General features: G+C 35.4%; 1 protein-coding gene across 1 annotated transcript in view; it reads left to right on the top strand.

The window, feature by feature from the left end:
- Positions 1 to 23,835, top strand: part of CSMD1 (CUB and Sushi multiple domains 1) — a 966,006-nt gene that overhangs the window by 738,602 nt on the left and 203,569 nt on the right. The window contains exons 15-21 of the mRNA XM_065730794.1: positions 1,947 to 2,141; positions 6,258 to 6,396; positions 12,963 to 13,150; positions 15,490 to 15,678; positions 20,679 to 20,795; positions 21,582 to 21,797; positions 23,143 to 23,331. Coding sequence (XP_065586866.1) covers positions 1,947 to 2,141; positions 6,258 to 6,396; positions 12,963 to 13,150; positions 15,490 to 15,678; positions 20,679 to 20,795; positions 21,582 to 21,797; positions 23,143 to 23,331 — 1,233 coding nt within the window. The remainder of the gene's footprint in view (positions 1 to 1,946; positions 2,142 to 6,257; positions 6,397 to 12,962; positions 13,151 to 15,489; positions 15,679 to 20,678; positions 20,796 to 21,581; positions 21,798 to 23,142; positions 23,332 to 23,835) is intronic.

Here is a 23,835-nt window from a genome sequence, read left to right as displayed (position 1 = left end):
GGAGATAATTATTGTCCTTTGTAAAGTTGCTGGAGGAGGAAAAGGAGATCCTCACCTTGGCTAAGTGTAGAGATTAACAAATTCACCAGAAAGTGTGAGGCCTGAAGTTTAGTTCTGTTTCTGTCTGAGATTATTCAGATCCCTTTTTCCATATGCCATTCTACTGAAGTTAAGGCAGACAGTAATAAGGAAAAACTTTACTTATTTCTGTTTGAAGCTGGAGAACTATACAGTTAGGAATATAATACTCATGTATCAAACTGCAAGAGTTCTCATCATATGCTCTTTCTACCACACTTTACTTAGTGCTTAGTGTACATACTATGTGCTAGAATTAAGAGCACATTTATCTGCCACAGTGAGAAACTGAAATAAATAACGAGAATGTTCCTTATTTATGAATCATTCATGTTCATAAGAAAGTGTAAATCCTAGTTTCATGTGGATTGCTTGTATTTCTGGACCTCCTTTGTATTGCAGGGAAAAAATGCTCCACTTCCATGGCTTAAGTCAAGTTAGGACCCAAGTGTTCTATTTATTAATGAAACATAACTGACAATCTGTGAGCTGTAGGTTCAGAATCACAGAATCACAAAATAATTGAGGTTGACGGAAACCTCATGGTCCATCTGCCCCATTCCCTTCTCAAGCAGGAATAGTCACAGCAGCGTGCCATGGACCACATCTATGTCACTTCTGAAGATCTTCACAACCTCTCTGGGCGGCATCTACTAGTGCTTTATCACCCACACAGAACAGAAGTGGGTCCTGGTGTTCAGAAGTAACATCCTGTGTTCTAGTTTATGCCCATTTCCTTTTGTCCTGTCATTGGACACCACTGAAAAGAGCCTGGCCCATTCTTCTTTACACCCTCCCTTCAGTTATCTATTAGACATTGGTGAGATCCTCATGAGCCTCTTCTCCAGGCACCAGTCCCAACCTAATAGTCCCCACCTTCTCAGCTTCTCTTCATAGGAGAGGTGCTCCAGTCTCTTGATCATCTTGATATCCCTAAGTTGTACTCTTTCTCAATGCATCTAGGTCTCACATGAACTGGGGTGCCCAGAACTGGACACAGTACTCCAGGTGAGGCCTCACCAGTGCTGAATAGAAGGAAAGCAGCCCTCTTGACCTGCTGGTGATACTATGCCACATCACATCACAGTGATGTGACTTTTCTTAGCAGCAAAGTCACATCACTGGCTCATGTTTAGACATTATCAATATCAGCAATACATCAGATAAACACTTAGACACTTAGAAATTGCACCATTTATAAATTCATAAGCACATTTCTGTACCAATCTATCATCACCCTACCCTGTAAAGATTTACTTATACAGGATGTATGAGTTACTAGCACTCACCTGTTTCCCCTGAAGTTTTTGCCCCCTTGTATGCACTTCCTGAAATGGATGTAGTTTTTCCAGTTTCTATACACCTGTGCTGCTCTCTGCAAGTCACTATGATCATAATGGTGAGAACGGGTTCCGGGTGAAGGTGAGCATTCGCATGAATTAAACCTGTTGTTGCCACTTCACTAACTGGAAGCTGGCTACTGTCCATATGCTTCTGTCCAGATGATGCAGAAGCTATAGTTTTTTCAGCAGTAGCCTCTGTTTATGCTGGATTACCATTAATGTGAAACTGCACTTCTTGTAGTATAGAGGCAAGTAGATGGCAAATCGAAACAAATTGTTTTTGTGTATTGAAGTCACGCTCAGCTAAAAAGCTTCAGAATTTGAAGTATGTTGCATTTGTCACCAAATGTCATAAAATCGAATGCAGGTTTTATAGTGGGATAGTTTCTATAGTTTCACTTACATTGTAATGCTATTGCTTATCAAGGGTATCCCCAATGCCTGCCCAAAAAAAGAGACAAAGTTTAGAAGATTTGAACGATGATGGTTATTATTATTAATTAATATTATTATGTATTTTAAAAGCATTTGGTCAGAATGAATGCCATGATCCAGGTATTCCTATAAATGGGAGACGTTTTGGAGACAGGTTCCTTCTTGGAAGTTCTGTTTCTTTCCATTGTGATGATGGCTTTGTGAAGACACAGGGCTCTGAATCCATAACATGCATTATGCAAGATGGAAATGTAGTATGGAGCTCAGCTGTCCCACGCTGTGAAGGTAAGAACTCAGTCTTTACTTTGCTCCCACAGCGTAGATAATGTTTAATTTAGCTTACTTTTCACCTTTCATACACTAATAAGACTGTTTTAGCTGAAGTTATTCATTTGTCTTATTTTAACACTTTTCCAGTCAGATGAGAGTGCAATAACAGAAACGAGCCTGCTTTTATATTCTTGGAATAAATTAGCATTTAAAAAATCTGGTTGCTATTCTTTTCAGGCTCTACCTATCACCATAATTACCTGCTTGTAAGTTATAGCTGTTATAACAGTTTTGGCTGTAGCATATTGAAGGGTATAATTATCTAGAACATAGAAAAGTGAAGTAAGTTTCTATATAAAATTCCTTTTTAAAAATTAGTACCTTTATTTTTCTCAGAGCAAAGGTATACCTGAAATTCTGTTTATATATTAATCCACAGTATTTTTTTCTTAGAAATATAGTCAAAACCAGAGCAATATTTAATATTCTTTATATACTCTAAAATATGTAATCCAAGATTTCAAAGTTTACTTGCTTTTTCTTGCCTAAATGAAGACACAAAATAAAATTATATCATTCTTGTGAGATGAAGCATAGTAAGAGGAAAAAAAGTGAAAATAGGCTGATTCCTTGGTGCTTAACAATGGTGGTGCTCCATAGGTCCTACGGCAAGACATATGAATACATCTAATATACACCTAGTGTGCTTGTGTTGAGTAATATTCAGAAAGATGTATATCTTCTTGTAAACAATAGTTACGTACTCAGACACTTAATGAGATGAGGACAGCTAGGGAATGTGTGCATCAGTGCCTGAGCACCTCTTCTCTCCTTATTTTTTTTCTTGCTGACCTTGATGTGTGTAGGGTTGTTTCTCACACAGTTTTCTCACTATTCTCTCTGAGAGCTGATGTGCAGTGTTTTGTTTTGTTTTTTACCTTTCTTAAACATTTTAATTGATTGGATGATATGGCAACTCAATTCTGATAAGACTTTGCATTTCTAAGAAAGTTTAGTGATACTAGAAAGAATGCTAGTACTCTGATACTTGTGTATGAAAACTTATATATGCTTGCAAGATTTCTTATCCTAACTAAACCATATAATGAGTTACGCACTGGAGCAAGATTTTTCTTTTTTGCTTAGAGAAAAAACAACTCACACCAAAGCATAAAACATAAGGGAGTTTCTTCATCAAAAGATGTTTCCTCATTTTGAAACTTTATACACATAACTGATAAAATATTCAGAGTAATCTTTGTGTAATTTTTCTCCACAAATGTGTAGATAAAAGAGCCACTTTGAGAAAAAAAATAAAAAAGAGTAAATAAATGAAATAATTATTTAAAAAATACATAGATATCCCTCAATTATCCGTTCTCTGAACCTTTTTGGACATTGACTATTAATGGAGAAAGGATTCAACTTCATATTAGATTTTGTTTATTGTATGTTTTGTCATAGAAGAAGTGTAAATCATTAAAGTTACATGCAAGATGTATTCTGTTTTGCTGTAGATTCACTTTTTAATTGATATTAAAAGGAGTTTCTGGTTTTAAATTACAATATGGAACAAGCATCCTTGCTAGTTCATCTAGAGATTATTTAGTGTTCTTCTGGTTGTCAGACATTGCTGAGCAACTGTTTTTTGTTGTTGCTTTGTGTCTCTCTATACTTAACAGTCTCTGTAATAAGCAATACCTGAAATATGTGAAGTATGTGGTGTGTTACAATCAGGTAAGGGTCAGCAGTCTTCTGGTTCTTGTTTTAATGTGAAAAAATGTAACTAAAAATAAAAGCCATGGAATACACTTCATTATCCATTTTCTTGACTGATTGCTTTATCCTAGAGACAAGAAATTGTCCATATTTCATTTCTGTGAGTTGCTTCTTCCGCCCTCTCTGCCTCCCTGACTTTCTTAAATCTGGAAAAACTTACTAGAGATAAGTACGAGTGGTGAATGAAATCAAAATAACATCTCTCAGTTCAATTTCTGTTAAAAGTATTGAATCAAAACTAGGAGTATTAATTCACTACTCACAAATTCATGTTAACATTAATTTCCATATGGCATAATAGGTTTGCTTGTCACTACTTCAAGAAACAGAAGAGAAATAACAAGATTCTTTGCACTGCAATATGGAATTTGCTGATAATGATAGCATTGAAAGCTTGAGTGTAATGCAAATGATACTAAGATAAATTTATCTGACCTTGAAAGCTTTCCTGTCTTAGACTGCTAAGTAGCCTTTGGTAGAATGTCATCCTACAGCCCTGTTCTACAATGGCTTAGTTTTTAGATGGACTTGTGTTTCTAAAATTGTGTTCAATCTCTTCTGATGTCATTTAATCCTTCACCAAAGTCCTCTGATCCATGTTAGTTTCATAGCACTTTTGCAATATTTTTTTGTCCTTTTATGGAAGAAGAACAGATTAATCAGACTTGGTGTGTGGGAAAGGACCTGATGAAATAAAGTTAAGAGTGCTGAGGAAGCCAGCCAGTGACTTATCAAGGCCATTCTCAGTTGCCCTGGAAAGGTTATGTAACTGAGGAAGGTTCCAGAGGTCTGGAGGAAGGCATATTTCAATCTTATCTTTAAGAAAGGAAAGAAGAAAGACCTGAGGAATTCCATATCTTACCTTAACGGCTGGATGAGGTGATGCACCACTGTTCCCAGAAGCAGTTTCCAAACACTGGAGGATAAGAAGGTGTTTGGAAGCAGTCAGCATGGATTTATGAAGAGGAAATTATATCTGACAGCCCTGTACAGTGAGATGTCTGGCCTGATGGATGAGTGGAGTGTTATAGATATTTTTTAACCTCTGTTTTAGCAAGGTGTTTGACAACATATCATATTAGATTCTTGTGAGAAAATTGATAAAATATTGGTTAGATAGTGAACTTCAGCGTGAACTGAATCTAGCTGAGCTATTGGGCTGAGAGGGTTGTGATCATTGAATGGCATAAAGTGAGTGGATGGAAACCAGCCCCTGTATACCACAGGAATCAATATCGAGTCCAGTAATGTTGAAAATCTTCAGTAATAACCTAAATGCTGGGAGAAAATACACCTTGAGCAAGCCAGCAGATGACAGAAACCTGGGAGTAGTGGCTCATAAATCATATGGTTGTCCTGCTGTTCAAATAGGCCATGACAGGCTGGAGAATTGGACTGAGTGAAGTTTGAGAAGAGAAGGTATGTTTACTTCCATTTACTCAGTGTGTGTCAGCAGAGCTGTGTACAGAGACCTGGGATTCCCAACAGAAAAAAAAAAAAAAAGATATGGGCCATACAGCAATGAGGCATGTGGTGTCCCAAAGATGATTAAAATCATGGAGAATTCATCATACAAGAAGCTGAGACAACTGCAGTCATCTAGACTGAAAAAAAGAATACTCAGGGCTCAAGAGAGATTTCTTCAAAGTATACAAGTACCTGATTCCATGGCAGAAAGAAAATTGCCTGTTGAGAGGGCAAGTGGCAATAAGCACAAACTGAAATACAAGATATTATTTTTAAACACAATAAAATGTTTTTGTTGTGAGAGTGACCAAACACCGGAACACAATGCGCAGAGAGGTTATAGAGTCTTTGCCTTTGGAGAGAGGGCATGATCCTGACTGGACATGGTTCTGTGTAATCTCTTGTAAGTGACCCTGCTTTGAGCAGGAGTAGATGATCTCCAGCGGTGACTTCCAGCTTTAGTTCAATGGGATATTTAAACAATGATTTCCACTGAGCTGAGTCATTACTCAATAGGGTACTGGGTGACAGAGTGTAATGAAAAAAAAAATAGGTATAAATTACTTAGAGCAGTTTGTCTTGTATTTGCACACAAGTGTGGAGTCCCACTAGAAATAAAATGTGACGGTATGTTATCTTTCATTTTAAGGAATGCTGGCAGTTTCACATGCCACTCTGTGGATTAAGGTATGGGTAGGTTGATTAAGCTACAATGAGATACATTGCAAGACTTAAGAGACTGAGAGAAAGTGTGTAACACAACAGATTAAAAAAATAACATTGTGTGTTAAACTTGTTTTTCTATAGTTTTTATTTGTTTATTATTTGTAGCATTATTTGAATATAAAATATTGCATTAGAAATAGTGTACATGTTTTCTTTCAGCACCATGTGGTGGACATTTGACAGCATCAAGTGGTGTGATCTTGCCACCAGGGTGGCCAGGATACTATAAGGATTCACTTAACTGTGAATGGGTGATTGAAGCAAGACCAGGACATTCCATTAAGATTACTTTTGACAGGTGAGAATCATAAAGGCAAGCATCAAGTAATGTACAAACACAATTTATTTATAGCAATGAAGAAGAAAAATATTTAAGAACCCAAACTAGAATAAGAAATGTCTGCCATCAGACAATGTACTTAGTTATTCTTGTCCTTCCAGAAAATTAAATGTTAAAGCTTCATTTATGTTGTCTGAATTTATGATTTAAACAATATGCATTAAATGTCCATCTGCTAGTACATCGTAGGGATGTCTTTTCCACTCTGCTCTATTTTATATTTGTGAACATCTATATATTGTCCCTGATGATGATCAAGCCTTGCTATTGGAGAGTATATTTTTCCTAGGGGAAAAAAAAAAGTGCAAAAAGTTCTGTATTAAGCTTAATTAAGCTTCTTATATATATAGATAGATATAGATATATTTGGTATTACAATATGCATCACTTTAATTTACATTGGATTTCAGCATTTTGTTTATTTATATACTTCAGATTTCACCATGTGTACTGGCATAGGAATTAAACAAATAAGATATCTAGACATCAGAGTAGTTTTGAAGGTAGAGACTGAAAGTTCATTCTAAAGAATTCTCTAACTAAAATTATCAACTCAATTAATTTATAAAAATGTCATCTCAGTGTGGACTGAAATTAGCTCTACTGGAACACACAGTGATTATCTCCCTGTGTAATGTGCAGATTCTTTTGGAATAACTACTGTTTTTGAAGGTGAATTATTTTCAGCCTTGTCTTACATGGAGTCAGGAAGTAGTGAGACTGCATTTTGGCACCAGCAATGTGAACTGCAGCATGTTTCATCTTTCTGAGATAATTGTGACCTCAGATCTGTTTTCTAATCATAGATCTATTAAATTTACGATTCTTTTTCCTAGTAAAAAAAGAAAACAATGACCTTCACCCTTGAGCATCTTTGTAGAATAAGTGAGAAATTGCCATTTTGCTTAGTTGCTTCATCTAGATACTAATATCACACTAGTTACTCATTTGACATAAAGATGTAAAGGATAGCATGAAAGATGGTGCTTGGAGCTATACTGCAATGGCCTTCCTGTATTACTGCTGCCCAAAGGGAGGCAGTAGTCTGTGTCTATTTTTACCTTTATGGAATCCACAATGATGAGCAAAATTATTCAGTAATTTGTATTTATACATCTTCTATGTTTAAGAGCAGAGACAAAACAAATGAAAATGAATGAAGGGAAGAAGAATCTAAAAGTATCTGTTAGAGATTAAAAAAAAAAAAGGTCTGACTTGGTATTGTGTTTCTTTTGGGGACAAAAATATTTCTCTGGTCTACAGTTGAAGATATTTCTGATCTGAAAATTGTTTTGTTGTTGTTGTTGTTTTCTTTTGTTTCTTAATGTGTTTAGTGACTTTCTACATGTCTTGCTTCTGTTGATTAGTTTGGTGCCCTAAAGTACTCATGTAAACATGACATTCATAGCATTGTTCAGTTTGGGAAACAGCATTTATTGCAGAGTGAAGTGCTAGTTAGTTAGCAAGGCCACTAGAAACCTGCTAAAATTAGCAGAGCTTCCAGGAAAAATGTGAACAGCAAGTGGATGGAACTGTAAAGCCTTCTCTCAGGAGTCGTGAATGATTCCAAAGATTGAAATAGCTGAATAATTAAATGTAGTGTATATGAAATACCAAAGCAATTGAAGTAAAAAAATTGTTTGTTGATGACAGAAAGTGTAGAAATACACCAGATGTAGTTTACCTGCATTTTCAGAAAGTTTTTTATTTTCCATCTCACTCTGCAATTGGCTATTAAAAAGCACCATTTTAATACAAGGAGGAAATGCATGATTAAAAAACAAACAAACAAAAAAGATAGTTAAGAGAGTAACAGTATTGCAATATAATGTTTGTATAGAGATCTGTATTGAACTGTTTGTTTTGTTCAGAAAATATCTTAAAAAGGAAAAAATTGGACCAATAGTACCAAATCATTCAGGGTATTAAAAAACTGAGATGACTGAAGAAGTGCTGAAGAATCTGACAGGGCTGGATATCTAGGTAACAAAATTGCAGTTAGATTAAGTAAATGGAAAATGAATCATTTAAGAAAAAGAATTCCATCTTAATATATAATGATGGATTTTGAGAGCCTGTACTAGCCACTGAACTGTTAATTTTCTGATCAATCTTTATAAAAAGATATAAATGAGAACTTCTAATCATTTATAGGAGTTTTGGGAATGTCTGTGATGATGAAACTACTGTAGGATAAAAGGTTAACATAAACTGTATATTTAGTTTAATGAAACTCTTTTCCTGTCCTGTTTTACTTTCTTTTTATAAATTCCTTACAGTCAACAGCAAGAGAGAGAATAACAAACAGGGAAGGATGGAAACTGTTTAAAAAGTTATTTCATTAAATTGTCATGTCCCCTTTGTAAAGGATGTTTGTTTTCACAGAATTATACAATCTTAAAATCACCAAGGTTGGAAAAGACCTTCAAAATCATATAGTCCAATCATCTACCTATGACCAGTATTTCCTACTAAACCATGTCCCTCAGTACAACATCTAAACATTTCTTGTACAGTTTCTGGGTTGGTGACTCCACCACCTCCAGGGGCAGCCCGTTTCAGCAGCTGACCACTCTCTTGGTGTTTCCTGACATCCAACCTGAATCTCCCCTGTCACTACTTGAGGCCATTCTCTCTAGTCCTACATGGGAGAAGAGGCTGACTCCCCACCTCACAACAACCTCCCTTTTTGTGGCTGGGGGGTTGAACTCGATGACCTCTAGAGGTCCCTTCCAACCCCTACAATTCTCTCTGACTCTCTGATTCAGTTGTAGAGGATGATAAGGTCTCCCCTGAACCTCTTATTCTCCAGACTAATCGTTCCCAACTCCCTCAGCTGCTCCGTATAAGACCTATGCTCCTTCCTGGCCACCTGAGAACACTGTGGGCTCATGTTCATTGCATTCAGTAGTTCCAGAATTTAAGACATTGATTATTTTAATCCTTATTAAAATATTTCTATTGTAAGCTTATATATATTTGTCAGCTTGGTCCTTGCAGTTTAAAGTTAATTATCTGAAGGTTGAAGTTTCAGTATTTCAAATGTTTCAATATTTTCAAATGTAGGGAAAGCAAAGAGACATCTTAGTTGTAAAATGGAGCATTTTAATTTTATAAGAGGAAAGAGGTTGCATGTAGTTGCAGACTTTACCAGTATTCACTATACTTCTCAAGAAATTAATGGAAAGCACAATTTGCTGTGCCATATGGTCCAGTTGAAGTACTGCATTTGCTGAGTTTTCAGCAGATGCACATACATTTCATTAACAGAACACTACAGCTTTGTGTACAGATCAAACTGTGATGAAATCAAACAGTTTAGAGTTTCCCTGAAATAAGGTTTGAATAATCTTGTTTGGTACAATTCTCAAAGTACAGCAGGCAGTCATTTAATCATATCCAGCTTTATATCAGCATTTTTTAAGCAAGGTTTTGGTTTGGCTTTGAATATTCCAGTTACACATCAGTAATACTATTAAGTACAATGGTTTTGGTAGACGGATATCTCCCATTGGAAATTTATGTCAGTGTTCCTGGTAGGTTTAGAAAATCGTATGGCTTTATTGCATCACATAATAAATATTTTTAAAAGTGTTATGCTTTGGGAAGTTGATGATATATAATATATATTATTATATATTATATATTATATATTATATAATATTATATTATATTATATTATATAATAATATATATTATATATTATATAATATATATTATTATATATTATATATTATATATATATATATATATATATAACTTTGCAAAAAGGTTGTTTTCTCCCTTAATATAACAACTTTGCTACCCAGTTTAAAACTTTATTAGAAAACCTGTTCCTAATTTAAAAGAAGCTAACGCTGATTGATGTGGTTTTATTAAATTACAAACCATTAAGCAAAATCAGTACCAATAATCAGTTAATGAACAAGTACAATATTTTTCATGTATTTTGTCTAGGCTGGGGAAAATAAAATCCTCTTGTATTTCCTTGTGTGTCCTGCCATCACAGATGCAGTTGCTGGAATGAGATTTTGTACCATGCATGTTTCATTTCATAATGTAAATGAGCTCCCTCTTGAGCTAATGAGACTTCAGTGTTGATAGACAAGTATCCCTTAGTAGAGTGCTTGGAGTGCCCCAACCCTCACAAACAGAGAAGTGAACTAGAAATAAGTTTCAAAGGCTGAGATGAACTAGAATCTACTGAAAATAAAGATCAATGTAATGGGCAGCAATTCCTGTAGGCATTACTGTAAGATTTGTCTTTACAGCAAGTCTGCAACCTGTCATTGTCACACTGCCCTGCTAAGAAAACTGCAGTTGCTGGCTAAAAGCACTATTTCTAATTAGTTCCCCTCATGAATACAACTGTTAAAGTGATTGAAATATTGTACTATTGATTTTGAGTCCATTCATAATAAGTACAAATAGAGTATTAAAACCAGACTACTAGTATGTGTCTGTTTTCCTTGTTCTGCTCCAGAATATATATATAACCTTTATAATAACATATATTATCTTTAAAATTATGGAAAGGTACTGAATAATTGTGAAGGATTGAGTGCTGCTCTCTGTTTATTTTGATAATCTAAACAGTAGCAGAAAACCTTTCAGATTCAAAAACAATGTTTACACAGTTTTTGAAGTAGAGTTTTACATACTTCCTGCACTCGGCCAGCTATTGCCAGCTAGATCAAGCGTGGTCCAGAAGACACTGTGGACAGGCATCCATTCATAAAAAGAAATTTGAATAATATCTTTGTGTTTAGAAGGCTGAAGTATGTAAAAGTATGGATGTTTTTCATTCCGTATTTGCTGTCTTCAGCAGCAAGACAACTCTCAAGCAAGCATGCTTAATGCATTAGCATGCACACAACCTTTGTGTTCCACTGTAAGAGTGGGTAGATAGCAGTGAAAGCAGCCATCTTGATTTTAGCCAACATTCTCAAATAGAATATTGAAAGCATCAGAGTTTTCTGGGTAGAGAGGAAAAAAAAATATATATGTAAGGCATAAATATAAGTTTCCAAACAGACATTAGTTAAGCAAATACTTCCAGATTTCTGAATGTGTTCTTGTTTTTAGGGACTCAAGATAGAATAGGAACTACAGAAATTGCTGACTACTTCCTATTAGTCATATTAATGTGTATATAAAGATGATTTTAAGATGCAAATTTGACTAAAATATAATGAACTGACTGGGAAATGACATTTATTTGTCATCATTGCCTACTCAGTATAGAATTTATTCGAACTTTGAATTAATATTCCATGTATCTCTCCTTTTTCAAATGTTTAATAATTTGCAATTGTCTTTAATTACAAGGGCATTGTTTCTTACCTTCAGAGCCGCTAAACTTCTGTCTCATATTTGATAGATGACTTAAGAACATTTAGTTTGAAACAAGTGTGTAGGGACAGTTTTTTGCTCTGAACACTTGAACTAATAAGACCTGTGGGAGAAGACAAAACTGTCTCAGAACATACACATTTTTTATATGTGATCTGAAACGTAAACATTTTATAACAATGAGCACATTGTGTCTGTAGGTGTACGCAAACCTGCATGGATATCCATGTGATTTTGTATGCATTTCTGATAGGAAAATTCACGTGCAAATTTTTAGATGCTACAGTTCACAAGAATATTAATATAATCACAAACTTTCTTGAAATGAATTTGATGTAAAAACATGTCAGTCAAGTTTCATCTACAGAAAGAGCAGTTCTGAGCTATTGATTTAAAAACGGCTAGTAGTGGGTGACTGCACATTCAGATGTACTTTCTCAACAGGGGAAATGTGATGTGCTTTAGATTGACAAAGATATTGATCGAGCTGTTGATTTTAAAGATATTTGTTCCTGTAATCAGCTTTCCTCTTAGTGCCCTCTTTTCTCATTCTTTTCTACATATAGATAGGCTAAGGAATTTTGTAACAGATTTAAAAACGAAGGCTTAATTTCAGTGTAGTACTTTTTTTTTTTTTAACTTCATAGGGGAAATAAATTATTTATAGATAATGAAATCTGTTAAAAAATTATTTGGATAAAATATTAAGCACTTAAATATTTAAACCAGCTTTTGCCAAACAACAAATATAAAATAATGAAATTGTTGAAATGAAATAATAAAAAATATTAGCGAAAATGTTCCTCAAATGTCAAATTGTTTCTTTTTAATTTGATAGCAAGAAATTTCTTAATAAAGTTTTCTAAGAGACAATTTGCAGTTTTCTACCCAGATTCCTCACCAGATGTGATTTTGAAACTCAGTTATATGGTTGATCTGAAGTATGTACTATGACTATATTGTAAATTTGATGCAATATTTACATGATAGACAAAATAAGAAAAAAGATGTGTAAGACCTTCCTTGGTTGCTATTCACAATAATGCATTGTAGCTAATCATCTGTAGATATGCTGACATATATATACATATATATGACTTCCTTACCCAATTACATGAATTGAATTTCTAACAGCATTCTTCTGCCTACCAGACTTACATTTTTCTTTTCAGATTTCAGACTGAGGTTAATTATGATACTTTGGAAGTCAGAGATGGACCAGCTAACTCATCACCATTAATTGGAGAATACCATGGAACACAGGCACCCCAGTTCCTTATCAGTACTGGCAATTACATGTATCTGCTGTTCACTACAGACAATAGTCGTTCCAGTGTTGGCTTCTTAATTCACTATGAGAGTAAGTCTGATATTTCTATGATATCTTTTAATTTAATTTTGAAGATAACATTCGATTTGAAAATGAGAGAAGAAATACGAACAAATAAATTGGCAGTAGTTATATTTGTATAAGGAAAAATCATGTTAACTCTGTACTGAATTGACAGATAACTATGAAACCAGTAGTTCATTTATGAAGATTTTACTTCCTGAGTTCTTGCATGTTATTCAGACTGCTTTCTGGCCTAGGTGTTTAGACAAATAAAAAGTCATTTTAGAAACTCATCCTTCTGGGTAAAGATATGTTGGTTTTCTTTGGACTCTTTTCCCACCTTTACTGCCTCTCTCTCTCTCCATTTTTAATGCATTTTGCAGTACAGAGCAGAATTGGGCCTTAGCCATAATGCAGTTCAGTGCACAAATAACATCTTCTTGTGAACTCTAGAATCACTGTAACACTATTTAAAATATAAATGTACATATGTCAAACTCTCAGAAGTTACTGAGCTTTATAAGAGTGTAGATATTCATGTACATACTGAATAGAATGCATGTGTTTAGTGTGGTTAGGCTGCACAACTAATATTGCTTTTGTTAGTTCCGATCTTATTTGGAAACCAGTCTGACTGCAGTAAATTTGCTGATACATTGCATGTGTAGTGATTGCCCAAACTCATATTTTAAGGCTGCATCAAAACTTGGAGATTCTGAATACTTTAGATTTGACACAGACAAGGTGGTGATGGCTGAGCCATTGACAAAATGCAAATGCAAAAATGCTAAGTCATGTCAAGGCAAGTAAATTTCCATTTTGATCCGTGGAGATCCAGTTAATGCAATCAATAAAGTCCAGGAAGCAATTCATTTCACCCTGAAATAAAGTCCAGGGGCTGTATTCAGTTGCCTAAGCACAGTACTTTAATTTTAGATATGGCGCCACTTAGTTTCCAAGTGCTGCACAAGAGATGTGTGGGTCTTGCAAAGTCCTTTGCTGTATTCATATCCACTAGTTCCATGCAGGCCTCCTTGTTATGAAAGGATAGCACAAGATAATGGTACAAGAAATATATATTTGGACAACAAAATGTATCGCCTTGTAACTTTGCTGAATAAGTTCTTCCCTAGTTTTCCCTGACTGTTCTGAGATGATTCAAACAGCTCATAGTCAGTTTCAAGCCAGTTTTAGGAAGCATAAACAGTGCTTCCTTACACTTTTTTATTCAGGTTTCCCTTCTGTAATGCGCTTTCTGCACTAAGAATATGTAGTCATGTCTAGAAGAAACTTGAACTCATCTAGAATTTAAGTAGGTATCTCATGTCAGTAAGACCTCATGGAAGCTAGATCATAAGCCTTCAAATCTGAATTCTTAACAGAAGAACAGGTGAATGGGACAGGGAATACTTCTCGGAGTAAGACAGAATCTTTTTTTTGTTTGTTCTTTTTTTTTTTAATGTTTTTGGTGTAGTCCTGATTCTAATCCTCATATCCACAAATTCTAAAACCTTTACTTTGTGCCCTAGCAAGACAATATTTTTCTTTGTTTGAAGCTACTTTACTTAATACCTAATGTTTTATAGTAGCTCTGAATAAATATTGGCTTTACACTAAATAATGAGTTCCCATCCCCCCTTCTGCAATGTGTAGTTCTGGGTTTATTTGTCATATACTGTATAAACTCTCTTCAATACAAACTAACTACTGAGTACTCCTTCTTTCAGATCTTTCTGTGTATACTTATTACAAATATATAAGCTATCTATTTTACCTTTCTATTTTTGATGCATTAGATTGTATCTGTAGAATTTTACAAGTTTACAAGTTCTTTACAAGATTTGATATGACCACCAAAAGGGTGGTCAGTCACTTGAACAGGCTCCCCAGAAGCTGCTGGAGTTCCAGAAGCATTTCCACAACATTCTCAGACAGTAGGACTTGATTTTTAGGTAGTCTTGCTTGGATCTAGGAGTTGCACTCGATAAACCTTTTCAGTCCCCTTCAAATTGAGGTATTATGTGATTCTGAATTTCATATAAATACTTTGAATACTTAATGTCTTCCAGTTGATGCAGATGCTCAGTGCTTATGTTGTCTTTTTTTTCCATTGTTTGGTGAAATATACAGCTCCATTTTTTACTACTTAGTTTTGTATTCTCTATTCAGTGAAACTAACAATTGAAAAACTGTCCTGACAGCAGCTAAATAAAGTCCTTTGTATCTTACACCAGTTGTCAGGCAATACTAACAAGCATCTTTTAGGATTTATTTACTCATCTTACTTGTTTATTTTGTGTTTTGTTTGTGATTATTCTGTTTACTGTCTCAAAAATGGAGCAACACATAAAATTCTGTTTTTTTAGGTGTTACTCTGGAATCAGATTCCTGTCTTGACCCGGGGATTCCTGTGAATGGCCATCGCCATGGAAACAACTTTAATATTCGCTCTACAGTAACTTTCAGCTGTGATCCAGGATATACACTGAGTGATGAAGAACCACTCGTATGTGAAAGAAACCATCAGTGGAATCATGCATTACCCAGCTGTGATGGTAAGTGTCAAGTTCATCTCTTCTTTACAAGATCTGATTAAACATATCATTTCTGCTACCCACCTTCAAAATTCATACTTTTAAAAATTTATTTTACTGTTAATAAAGGTTTTATTTCACATCTCTGTGTTAACTTTCAATCAATAATAACTCTAAGGTATAATGAAATTTAAAAGTATATTTTCATCTATACAGACATTAGAAATATGTAGTTCTGTAACTGTAGGAAAAGCAATACACACTGAAGTTGGGGAACAATACAACTGTTTAGAGCTTATGTTCTTCTAAATCTCTAATGTTAGTAGACTAGCCAAGAAGTCTGTAAGTGGTAAAACTGAAAATGTGTATGTATGTCCTTGTTCTCACTGTATGAAGGCATGTTTCTTTTTATAGAAAGGTGTATATATAGGTTTAATGTAATTACCAGATGAAATATGTTCTGTGGGAAGTCATAGAGGTTGCTTGCAAGGATATGCATTATGAGGCTCTGTGCATCTTAAATAAATAAGTAAATGAATGAATAAATAAAATGGTCAATGCTGAACTGTATTAGCAAATGTTTCTGTGCTATTTTTATCACTGACATTATTTTTAAGGTTTTTTTTAATGAACTATGTAATTATGTCATTTTCAACATACCACCTGCCACCTCACTGTGCTCATATCTACTGGTGTCCAGAAGTGTTTGGCCAGTGACAGTGAATGTCAGCGAGTGCACTTTTTTCTTCCTGGAAGAATTGTAATTACACACCTTTTCTTCATATGCGCTTCCATGTCAGATACCATTTTGTCAAATTGTCCTTCTGCTGCTATCTGTCACATGGCAACAAAGTAGAATGGAAAGGAATGGAATGGGATAGACTTGGAAGGAAATCTTGCATCCCTCGAGGGGTATCTGTACCATCTGCTTCCCTAAAGTGCCTGTGTACCAATGCATGCAGCATGGGTAATAAGCAGAGGGAACTAGAGATCTGTTTGTGGTCAAAACACTGTGATCTCACTGTGATCATGGTAGGCCAGCTCGCATGACTAGAATGCTGTCATGAATGGCTGTCTCCTTTTTAGGAAAGACAAACCTACAAGATGAAGTGATGGAGTTGTTCTTTATGTGAGAGAGCAATAAAAATGTATTGAGCTCCACCTTGGAGTGAATGATGAATGAGTGGAGAACTTGTGGGTGAAAATTAAGAGGCAAGCTAATATGGATGACAACATTGATGGGAATGTCCTTCAGGCCACCAGACAGTGAAGAGAAAATCGATGAGGCCTTCTACAAACAGCTGGAAGTAGCTTTGTGATCCCAGGCACTGGTCCATATGGGGGATTTAAATCATCATATTTCTGGATAAGCAGCATAGCCAGGCAGGGGGTTCCTGCAGTGCACTGAAGATAACTTTCTGACACAAATGGAGGAGCAGCCAACAAGGATATGTGTGCTGCTGGACGTTTTTCTTACTAACGGGTGGGCTAGTTGGGTATGCAACGGTTGGGGGCAGCTTGGGGTGCAGCAGTCATGAGATGATGAAACTCAGTATCTTGTGTAGAAGAAGTAAAGCAACAAGTAGGATTGAAACCATGGTCTTCAGGACAGCTAATTTTGACCACTTCAAGGGCCTACTTGGAAGTATACCTTGGGCTAGCACATAATTTGATAAGGGAACCCAAGAGACTTGGTCAGCAGCTAAACATCACTTCTTCAGAGCTCAAGATCAGTGCATCCCTGAGAGTAAGAAATCAGAGAAAGGTGGCAGAAGACCTGCATGGATGAACAAGGACCTCATGGATAAACTTAAATGAAGGAAGGTCTATGAAATGTGAAAAAAAAAGTCTGTCCAGTTGAGAAGAATATAGGAATGTTGTCAGGGTCTGCAGGGATGTAACGAAGAATTAAATCTGGCAAAGGAAGTCAATAGTAACAAGAAATACTTTTTAAAGTATGTCAGTTGTAAATGGAGGAATAGGGATGCTCTGGATCTGCTACTGAATGACGTTGGGTGCCCTGATAACAGTGAACATTGGGAACACAGAGATGCTGAGTGCCTTATTTTTTGAATTTTTTTTACTAAAACTGCCACTCAGGAATTCTAGACTTTGTAGGTAAGAGAGAGTTTTGGGAATGGAAGACTTTCCCTTGGCCAAGGTGAATGATCAGAGAGCATTTAGCCAAAAATCAACACACACAAGTCCATGAACCCTGTTGGGATGCATCCACGAGTGGTGACTTAGCTGAAACTCCAGGGAGATTCGGGCTTGACATTAGGAAATATTACTTCTCCAAAAGAGTGGTTAGATGGTGGAGTCACTGACCTTGGAGGTGTTCAAGGAACATTTAGACATTGTGTTGACAGACATGGTTTAGTGAAGACTATTAGTGATAGGTGGATGGTTGGACTGGATGATCTTGTAGGTCTTTTCTAGCCCTGGTGATTCTGTGATCCTATAATTGCTGAACCACTATCATTTTTGAAAGGTCATAGAGAACAGGAGGGGTGTTTGAGATAATCAACATCACACTAGGCTGCAAAAAGGTCAAAATGAACAATCCAAGCAACCGCAGGACAGTCAGCCTCATCTCTGTCTCTGGAAGGTTAATGAAATAACATGTTCTGAATGCCGCCCCCAAGCATTTGGAAGAGAAGAAGGTTCTCAGAAGTAGTCCACATGGATTCACCAAGGGATAATCAGGCCACACCAACATGATTGCCTTCTATGATACCATGACCAGCTGGGAAGAGCAGTGAATGTTGCGGACCTTGACTTCAGCAAGGCATTTGATACTGTCTTCCACAACGTCCTTGTAAAGAAGTTAAGAAAGAATGAGTTAGATGAGGGGGTGATAAGGTGGTTTGAAAACTAGCTGGCTGGCAGAGCTCAGTGTTGTGATCAGTGGTGCTGTCTAGTTGGAGGCCTCGAACTAGCAGTGTTTTTCAGGGTTCATCTTTCTCAGTGATGTGGGTGAAGGGGATAGAGTCCACCCAAGCAAGTTAAGGATGATACAAAGCTGAAGCTGATACAAAGGGCAGAGAGGAATCTGATGAGGTTTTATCAGATTAAGCATAGAATCTTGAAGCTGGGAAAGAATAGTTGTATGCATCAGTTCCAGGTAGGGGCTGACCTGCAGGAAAGGAGCTCTGAAGAGAAGAACCTGGGTGTCCCGGTGGACACCAGTTTGGCCATGAGCCAGAAGTCCGTCCCTGTGGCCAGGAAGGCCAGTGTTGTCCTGGGGTGTGTTAAAAACACGTCTAGCAGGTTGAAGATGATCCTTCCCCTCTACTCTGCCCTGCTGAGGCCACATCCGGAATACTGTGTCCAGTTCTGGGCTCCCCGTTCAAAAAAAGAGAATGTTTTCCTAGAAACAATCCAGTAGAGAGCAATAAAGATTATTAAAGGCCTGGAGCACCTCCCTTATGAGGAAAGGCTGTGACACCTGGGGCTCATTGGTCTGAAGAAGAAATGGGTGAAAGGGGATTTGTTTATAAACATCTAAACCATGGAAATCACGTTGATGGGGACAGACTCTTTTTGGTGGGATGCAATAACAGAACAAAGAGTGATGCGAAGATACTGGATCATGTGAAGTTCCCTATTAACATGGGGAAGAACTTCACTGTCAGATTGATGGAGTACTGGAACAAACTCCCTGAGAGGTTGCGGAGTCTCCCCTGGAGGTATTCCAGACCCACTTGGACACCTACATCTGCGCTCTACAGTAAGGAGCCTGTTTTAGCAGGGAGTTGGACTTGATAATCTGTAGAGATCCCTTCCGACCTCTACGATTCAGTGATTCTGTGAATATTGGTGGAAAGATTCAACCATGCCACCACCATCTGCCTTTGATGTTGTAGACCAACATAATAGCATAGGGAGGCATTACTTTTAGAGCAGCCTGACTATATGTATAAAATACGTAAATTCAAAAAAAATATAAAAAGCTTTAACAATTACCTTATTCTAATGAGAAATGAAAGCTGAACTTCAGCTATAATGAGAGCCTTATGCCTTTATGTGTAAATATAATTTGTTGCAATGTTTATTATGTATATTTACATATACTTCATGGCAAAGTTTATTGCTCTGTATAAGGAGGAAAACTAAAAGGAACTTAATGCTTTGCTGTTGCATTTTAAAATATTTATTTTATTAAAATTTGAAAAAACATAAAAAGCTAGACAGGAACAGATGAGGGAAAAGCATAATCATGCTGTATTTAAAAGATCAGTGAGCAATTTGGCGAAGCAAATTTTAAACTTTAATTAATTTCCCATGCAAATTTGAGCAGCTTTGCTTAGCAGAATGCCAGGATGCATAGCATGTTTTCTAGTGTAGTTTTTATGTCTTTAAAAATGCCCACGAAGATGCAGTTAGATCTTCTTAAAGAGAAAAGTTCTCTTTTTTTTTTTCCCTCTGAATATCATAGGCAAAGTCAAATAGCAAAACAGCTTTTCTGTTCTTTGGAAAATATGTTTTTTATTTCCTGGCTCTTTTTTTTTTTTTTTTTTAGTATACAGGTAGCATGAAATACCTTTATAAGTATGTAGTCCAAGAGCATTTACTATAAGACATTGATTTGTGAGTTAATTTTAACACAAACAAAAGAAGATTAATCCTATTTCGTAAATAAGTTACAGTGGGAATTAATACTTAAAATACTAAAAATGCTTAGTATTTGTTTTTCGTTTGTTTGTTTTGATATCTTGCCATTTAACAGAAAATATCGTAGCTGAAAAATAAACTCCCTATAAAAGACTAGTTTAAGAATAAATAAGTAGTTGTCAAATTTTAATTGACATCTATTATTTTTTATTGAAATCAGACAGATTAACTTCAGAGTTTCATACTTTACCCTATTTTTCAGCTTTAAGTGTTGTTAAAAAGCTGAACAGGATTTATTTTTCTTTTTTTTTAATAAAGAACAGGACTTCCTATGTGACTTTTTCTTTCCTTTCCTTTCTTTTCCTTTGTTTTGTTTTGTTTTGTTTTGTTTTGTTTCTTCTATTAAGCATTATGCGGTGGATATATTCACGGAAGAAGTGGAACCATTCTTTCTCCAGGTTTTCCAGATTTTTATCCAAACTCTTTAAACTGCACTTGGACTATTGAAGTGTCACATGGCAAGGGTAAGAATATGAACTACATACGTATTGGTAATATCTATGTTTAATAAATGCATACAACAAGTTGTTTATGATTCCATGTAAATCATGTAATTGGACATTATTTTGAAGTTTAACGTCCCAAAATAAATGCCTCCAAATGTTGTAATGTTTCTAGTTTGTCTTTATTCTGAAAAAGCAATACTCTTTTAACAGTGAACCTATTAAAGTCTGCCCTATTAAATAAATGGGCAGAAAGCAGAAGAGACATTAGTACATAAGAGACATAAATACATTAGTATTGTTACTCATTAAATGGAACTAAAATTCTCAGTGAAAACTGCCAAGGCCTTCTTGATAACTGTAATTCATTATTAAGTGTGAAACAGTAAATTTGATCTGTGTCTTAAAACCTCAGATTTCAGAGTAGGATTCATCTTGTTATGCTCAAAAATCATATATTTCTTTATGTTGTATACACAGTAGAATAACAGAAGCTTGAATAAACTGGACAATACAGATTTAAAATTTCAGATTGTTGCTTACAAATAACAATAAATCCTATGAATTCTCTTAAGGGAGTTAATGATTTATGGTGAACTAAACAAACATCCATGTTGCACATACTGATTGGTTGAATCTGTGTTCTTTCTTCAAGTTTACTTTTCTGAATTTTGTATTTTGGTTTCATGAATGACTTTTTCTAAAGATCTCTCCATATCATTTATGTTTTATTTTCTGTCCTACCTGTGAATAGTGAAACAGAAGCTTCCTCTGAAATCTGTTTCTCTCTTTTTGATAATTTTATAGGTGTACAGCTGTTATTTCATACTTTTCATCTTGAGAGCTCTCATGACTATTTGCTCATCACTGAAGATGGCAGCTTCACAGAACCAGTAGCCAGGTTAACTGGCTCAGTCTTACCCCCTACTATTAAAGCTGGTCTCTTTGGAAACTTTACTGCACAACTTCGATTTATATCTGATTTTTCAATTTCTTATGAAGGCTTCAACATAACATTTTCAGGTAAGATATTCTGTCATGCTAAATATCCAGAAATTGTTTCCAGATATTTGTAATTGTATATGGCAAAAAAGTTATGAAACACCAGTAAAATAATAATTGAAATATGTAGTCTGTATCTTAGAAGATCAACTTTTAGAAGATCTTGGTGAATTCTTTTAAGGAATTTTCCCTTTCCCAGAGAACTATTAGCTTTGAGGAAAAAGAGGTCCAGAAGAAAAATGGAGGAAAAAAAGATGAGCAGTAATTCTTCAGAAGAAGAAAACTAACTGGAACTGTTTCACTGAAAGAAACTGTAAATAAGCAGTAGTGACCTAACTCAAAGTCACAGACGAGTTTAATCATAGACTGATAATAGAATAGAAAAAAGTATATATTTATACTAATAAGCTGACTTTATTGAGCAAAATAAAGAAAGAATCTTTCCATATAATAGCTTTCATTTGGGAAGATCCTGAATAGTACAAATAAACAACTATGAACCCCACCAGGTCCTGCGAGTAAAATTTTAAGTTCTGGAAAAGTATGACCTACCATGTCTGTACTGTTAGTCCAGGAATTTCATTCCTTCTGAGAATTATAAGAATTCTAGTATGCATATTGTTGTGTGTACATGTACTATGTACATTCAAGTAATGCTAAAGAAACAATTGCCCAACTTAGGGGGCATTTGAGGGCTTCAGTTTTACCACTTCTGATGATTTTAAATTCCTATAGGTTTGCCAATTATTCCTGGTTCATAGTTACAAAAGAGGCACAAATTCACACACTTACAGACTTATTTTAAAAAATATGCATAAATATTTGTTTTAAGTTAGGTGACACCTGTTTGATTTTAAAAAAGCATGAAAAAAGTTTGCTAGGTTAAGAAGACAGTTTTACTTAGGAAAATGAAGCATGTTTTTTGAAAATGTGGCCATATATCTTTCTTTTCTTGTAACATTTTTTTTTTTTTAGATTTTCTTCATTTAACAGTGAATTTTTAAACTGTCTCACTCATTTCTAAAGCTGTTTGGGATTTTAGAATAAATGAACCAAGAATAATATACCGAATATGTAATTAAACAAAATTATACTAAAACACTTACAGTATAAGCTGATTACAACTCTTTGTAATTAGAAAAATAAATCTAGTGTGGGTGGGATGTAATATATACATAATTACTGTATGTATTGCCATAACAGAAATATAGTGCTGGTTTTAGTAGAGAAAATGAGTCTGAAATACATGTTTTTGAAGCAGTTTGTTGTGACACACTGCAACTAATTTGGCAAGCTTCCCCCATCACTTTCTCCAGTGTGGAAAAATTATCCCATTTATTTATATAGTGTGTTTTATTATCTACAGAATATGATCTAGAGCCATGTGATGATCCTGGTGTTCCTGCCTTCAGCAGGCGAATTGGCTTTCAGTTTGGTGTAGGAGACTCCTTGATGTTTTCTTGTTTCCCTGGATATCGCTTGGAAGGTGCTAATAAACTTACCTGCCTGGGTGGTGGCCGGCGTGTGTGGAGTGCACCTCTGCCAAGGTGTGTGGGTAGGTGGTCACATGCTTTCATTTCATTCATCAAGTCGTTATTAGCACATGGCATGTTTCAGAATATTGGGAGGAGAAGAAAGCACTTAGGTTGAAAGGATTCAACACAATTTGTACCAATTTTAAAGTCAGTGCAAGACAAGACATAAGTAATGTTTCTTTAATATAAGCGTGTTTCTTAGAGAACAAGATAAGAAAGAAGAATAGTTAGAACTGTGGTAATAATAGGATCTGAGTATCTTTGAGAAAAAATGTAGCTATAATAATTGAATTTTACACGTGCCCTCATTAAGATACAAATTTCATGCTTAGTGTGCCAGGGTAAAGAAACAATGTTTAGGGCTCTTGAGTGAAAGCAACCTTCGTAGGAGTTCTCCAAGTGGTTTTAAGGTTTTTTTTTTTTTATATTATTGTAACTCTAATATGTACTTTTTTATTATTTATAAGCTGAAAACTGCAATACAGTATTTTAAACTGTAATTTTTAAATGAGTGGTTGTTAAAA

The sequence above is a fragment of the Cyrtonyx montezumae genome, unplaced genomic scaffold (genome assembly GCF_038088225.1).
Source record: "Cyrtonyx montezumae isolate F1298 unplaced genomic scaffold, pur_monq_1.0 scaffold_13, whole genome shotgun sequence".
NCBI classification, from domain to species: domain Eukaryota; kingdom Metazoa; phylum Chordata; class Aves; order Galliformes; family Odontophoridae; genus Cyrtonyx; species Cyrtonyx montezumae.
Note: the sequence above shows the minus strand (reverse complement) of the source record. Positions and strands in the feature narration are given on the sequence as shown.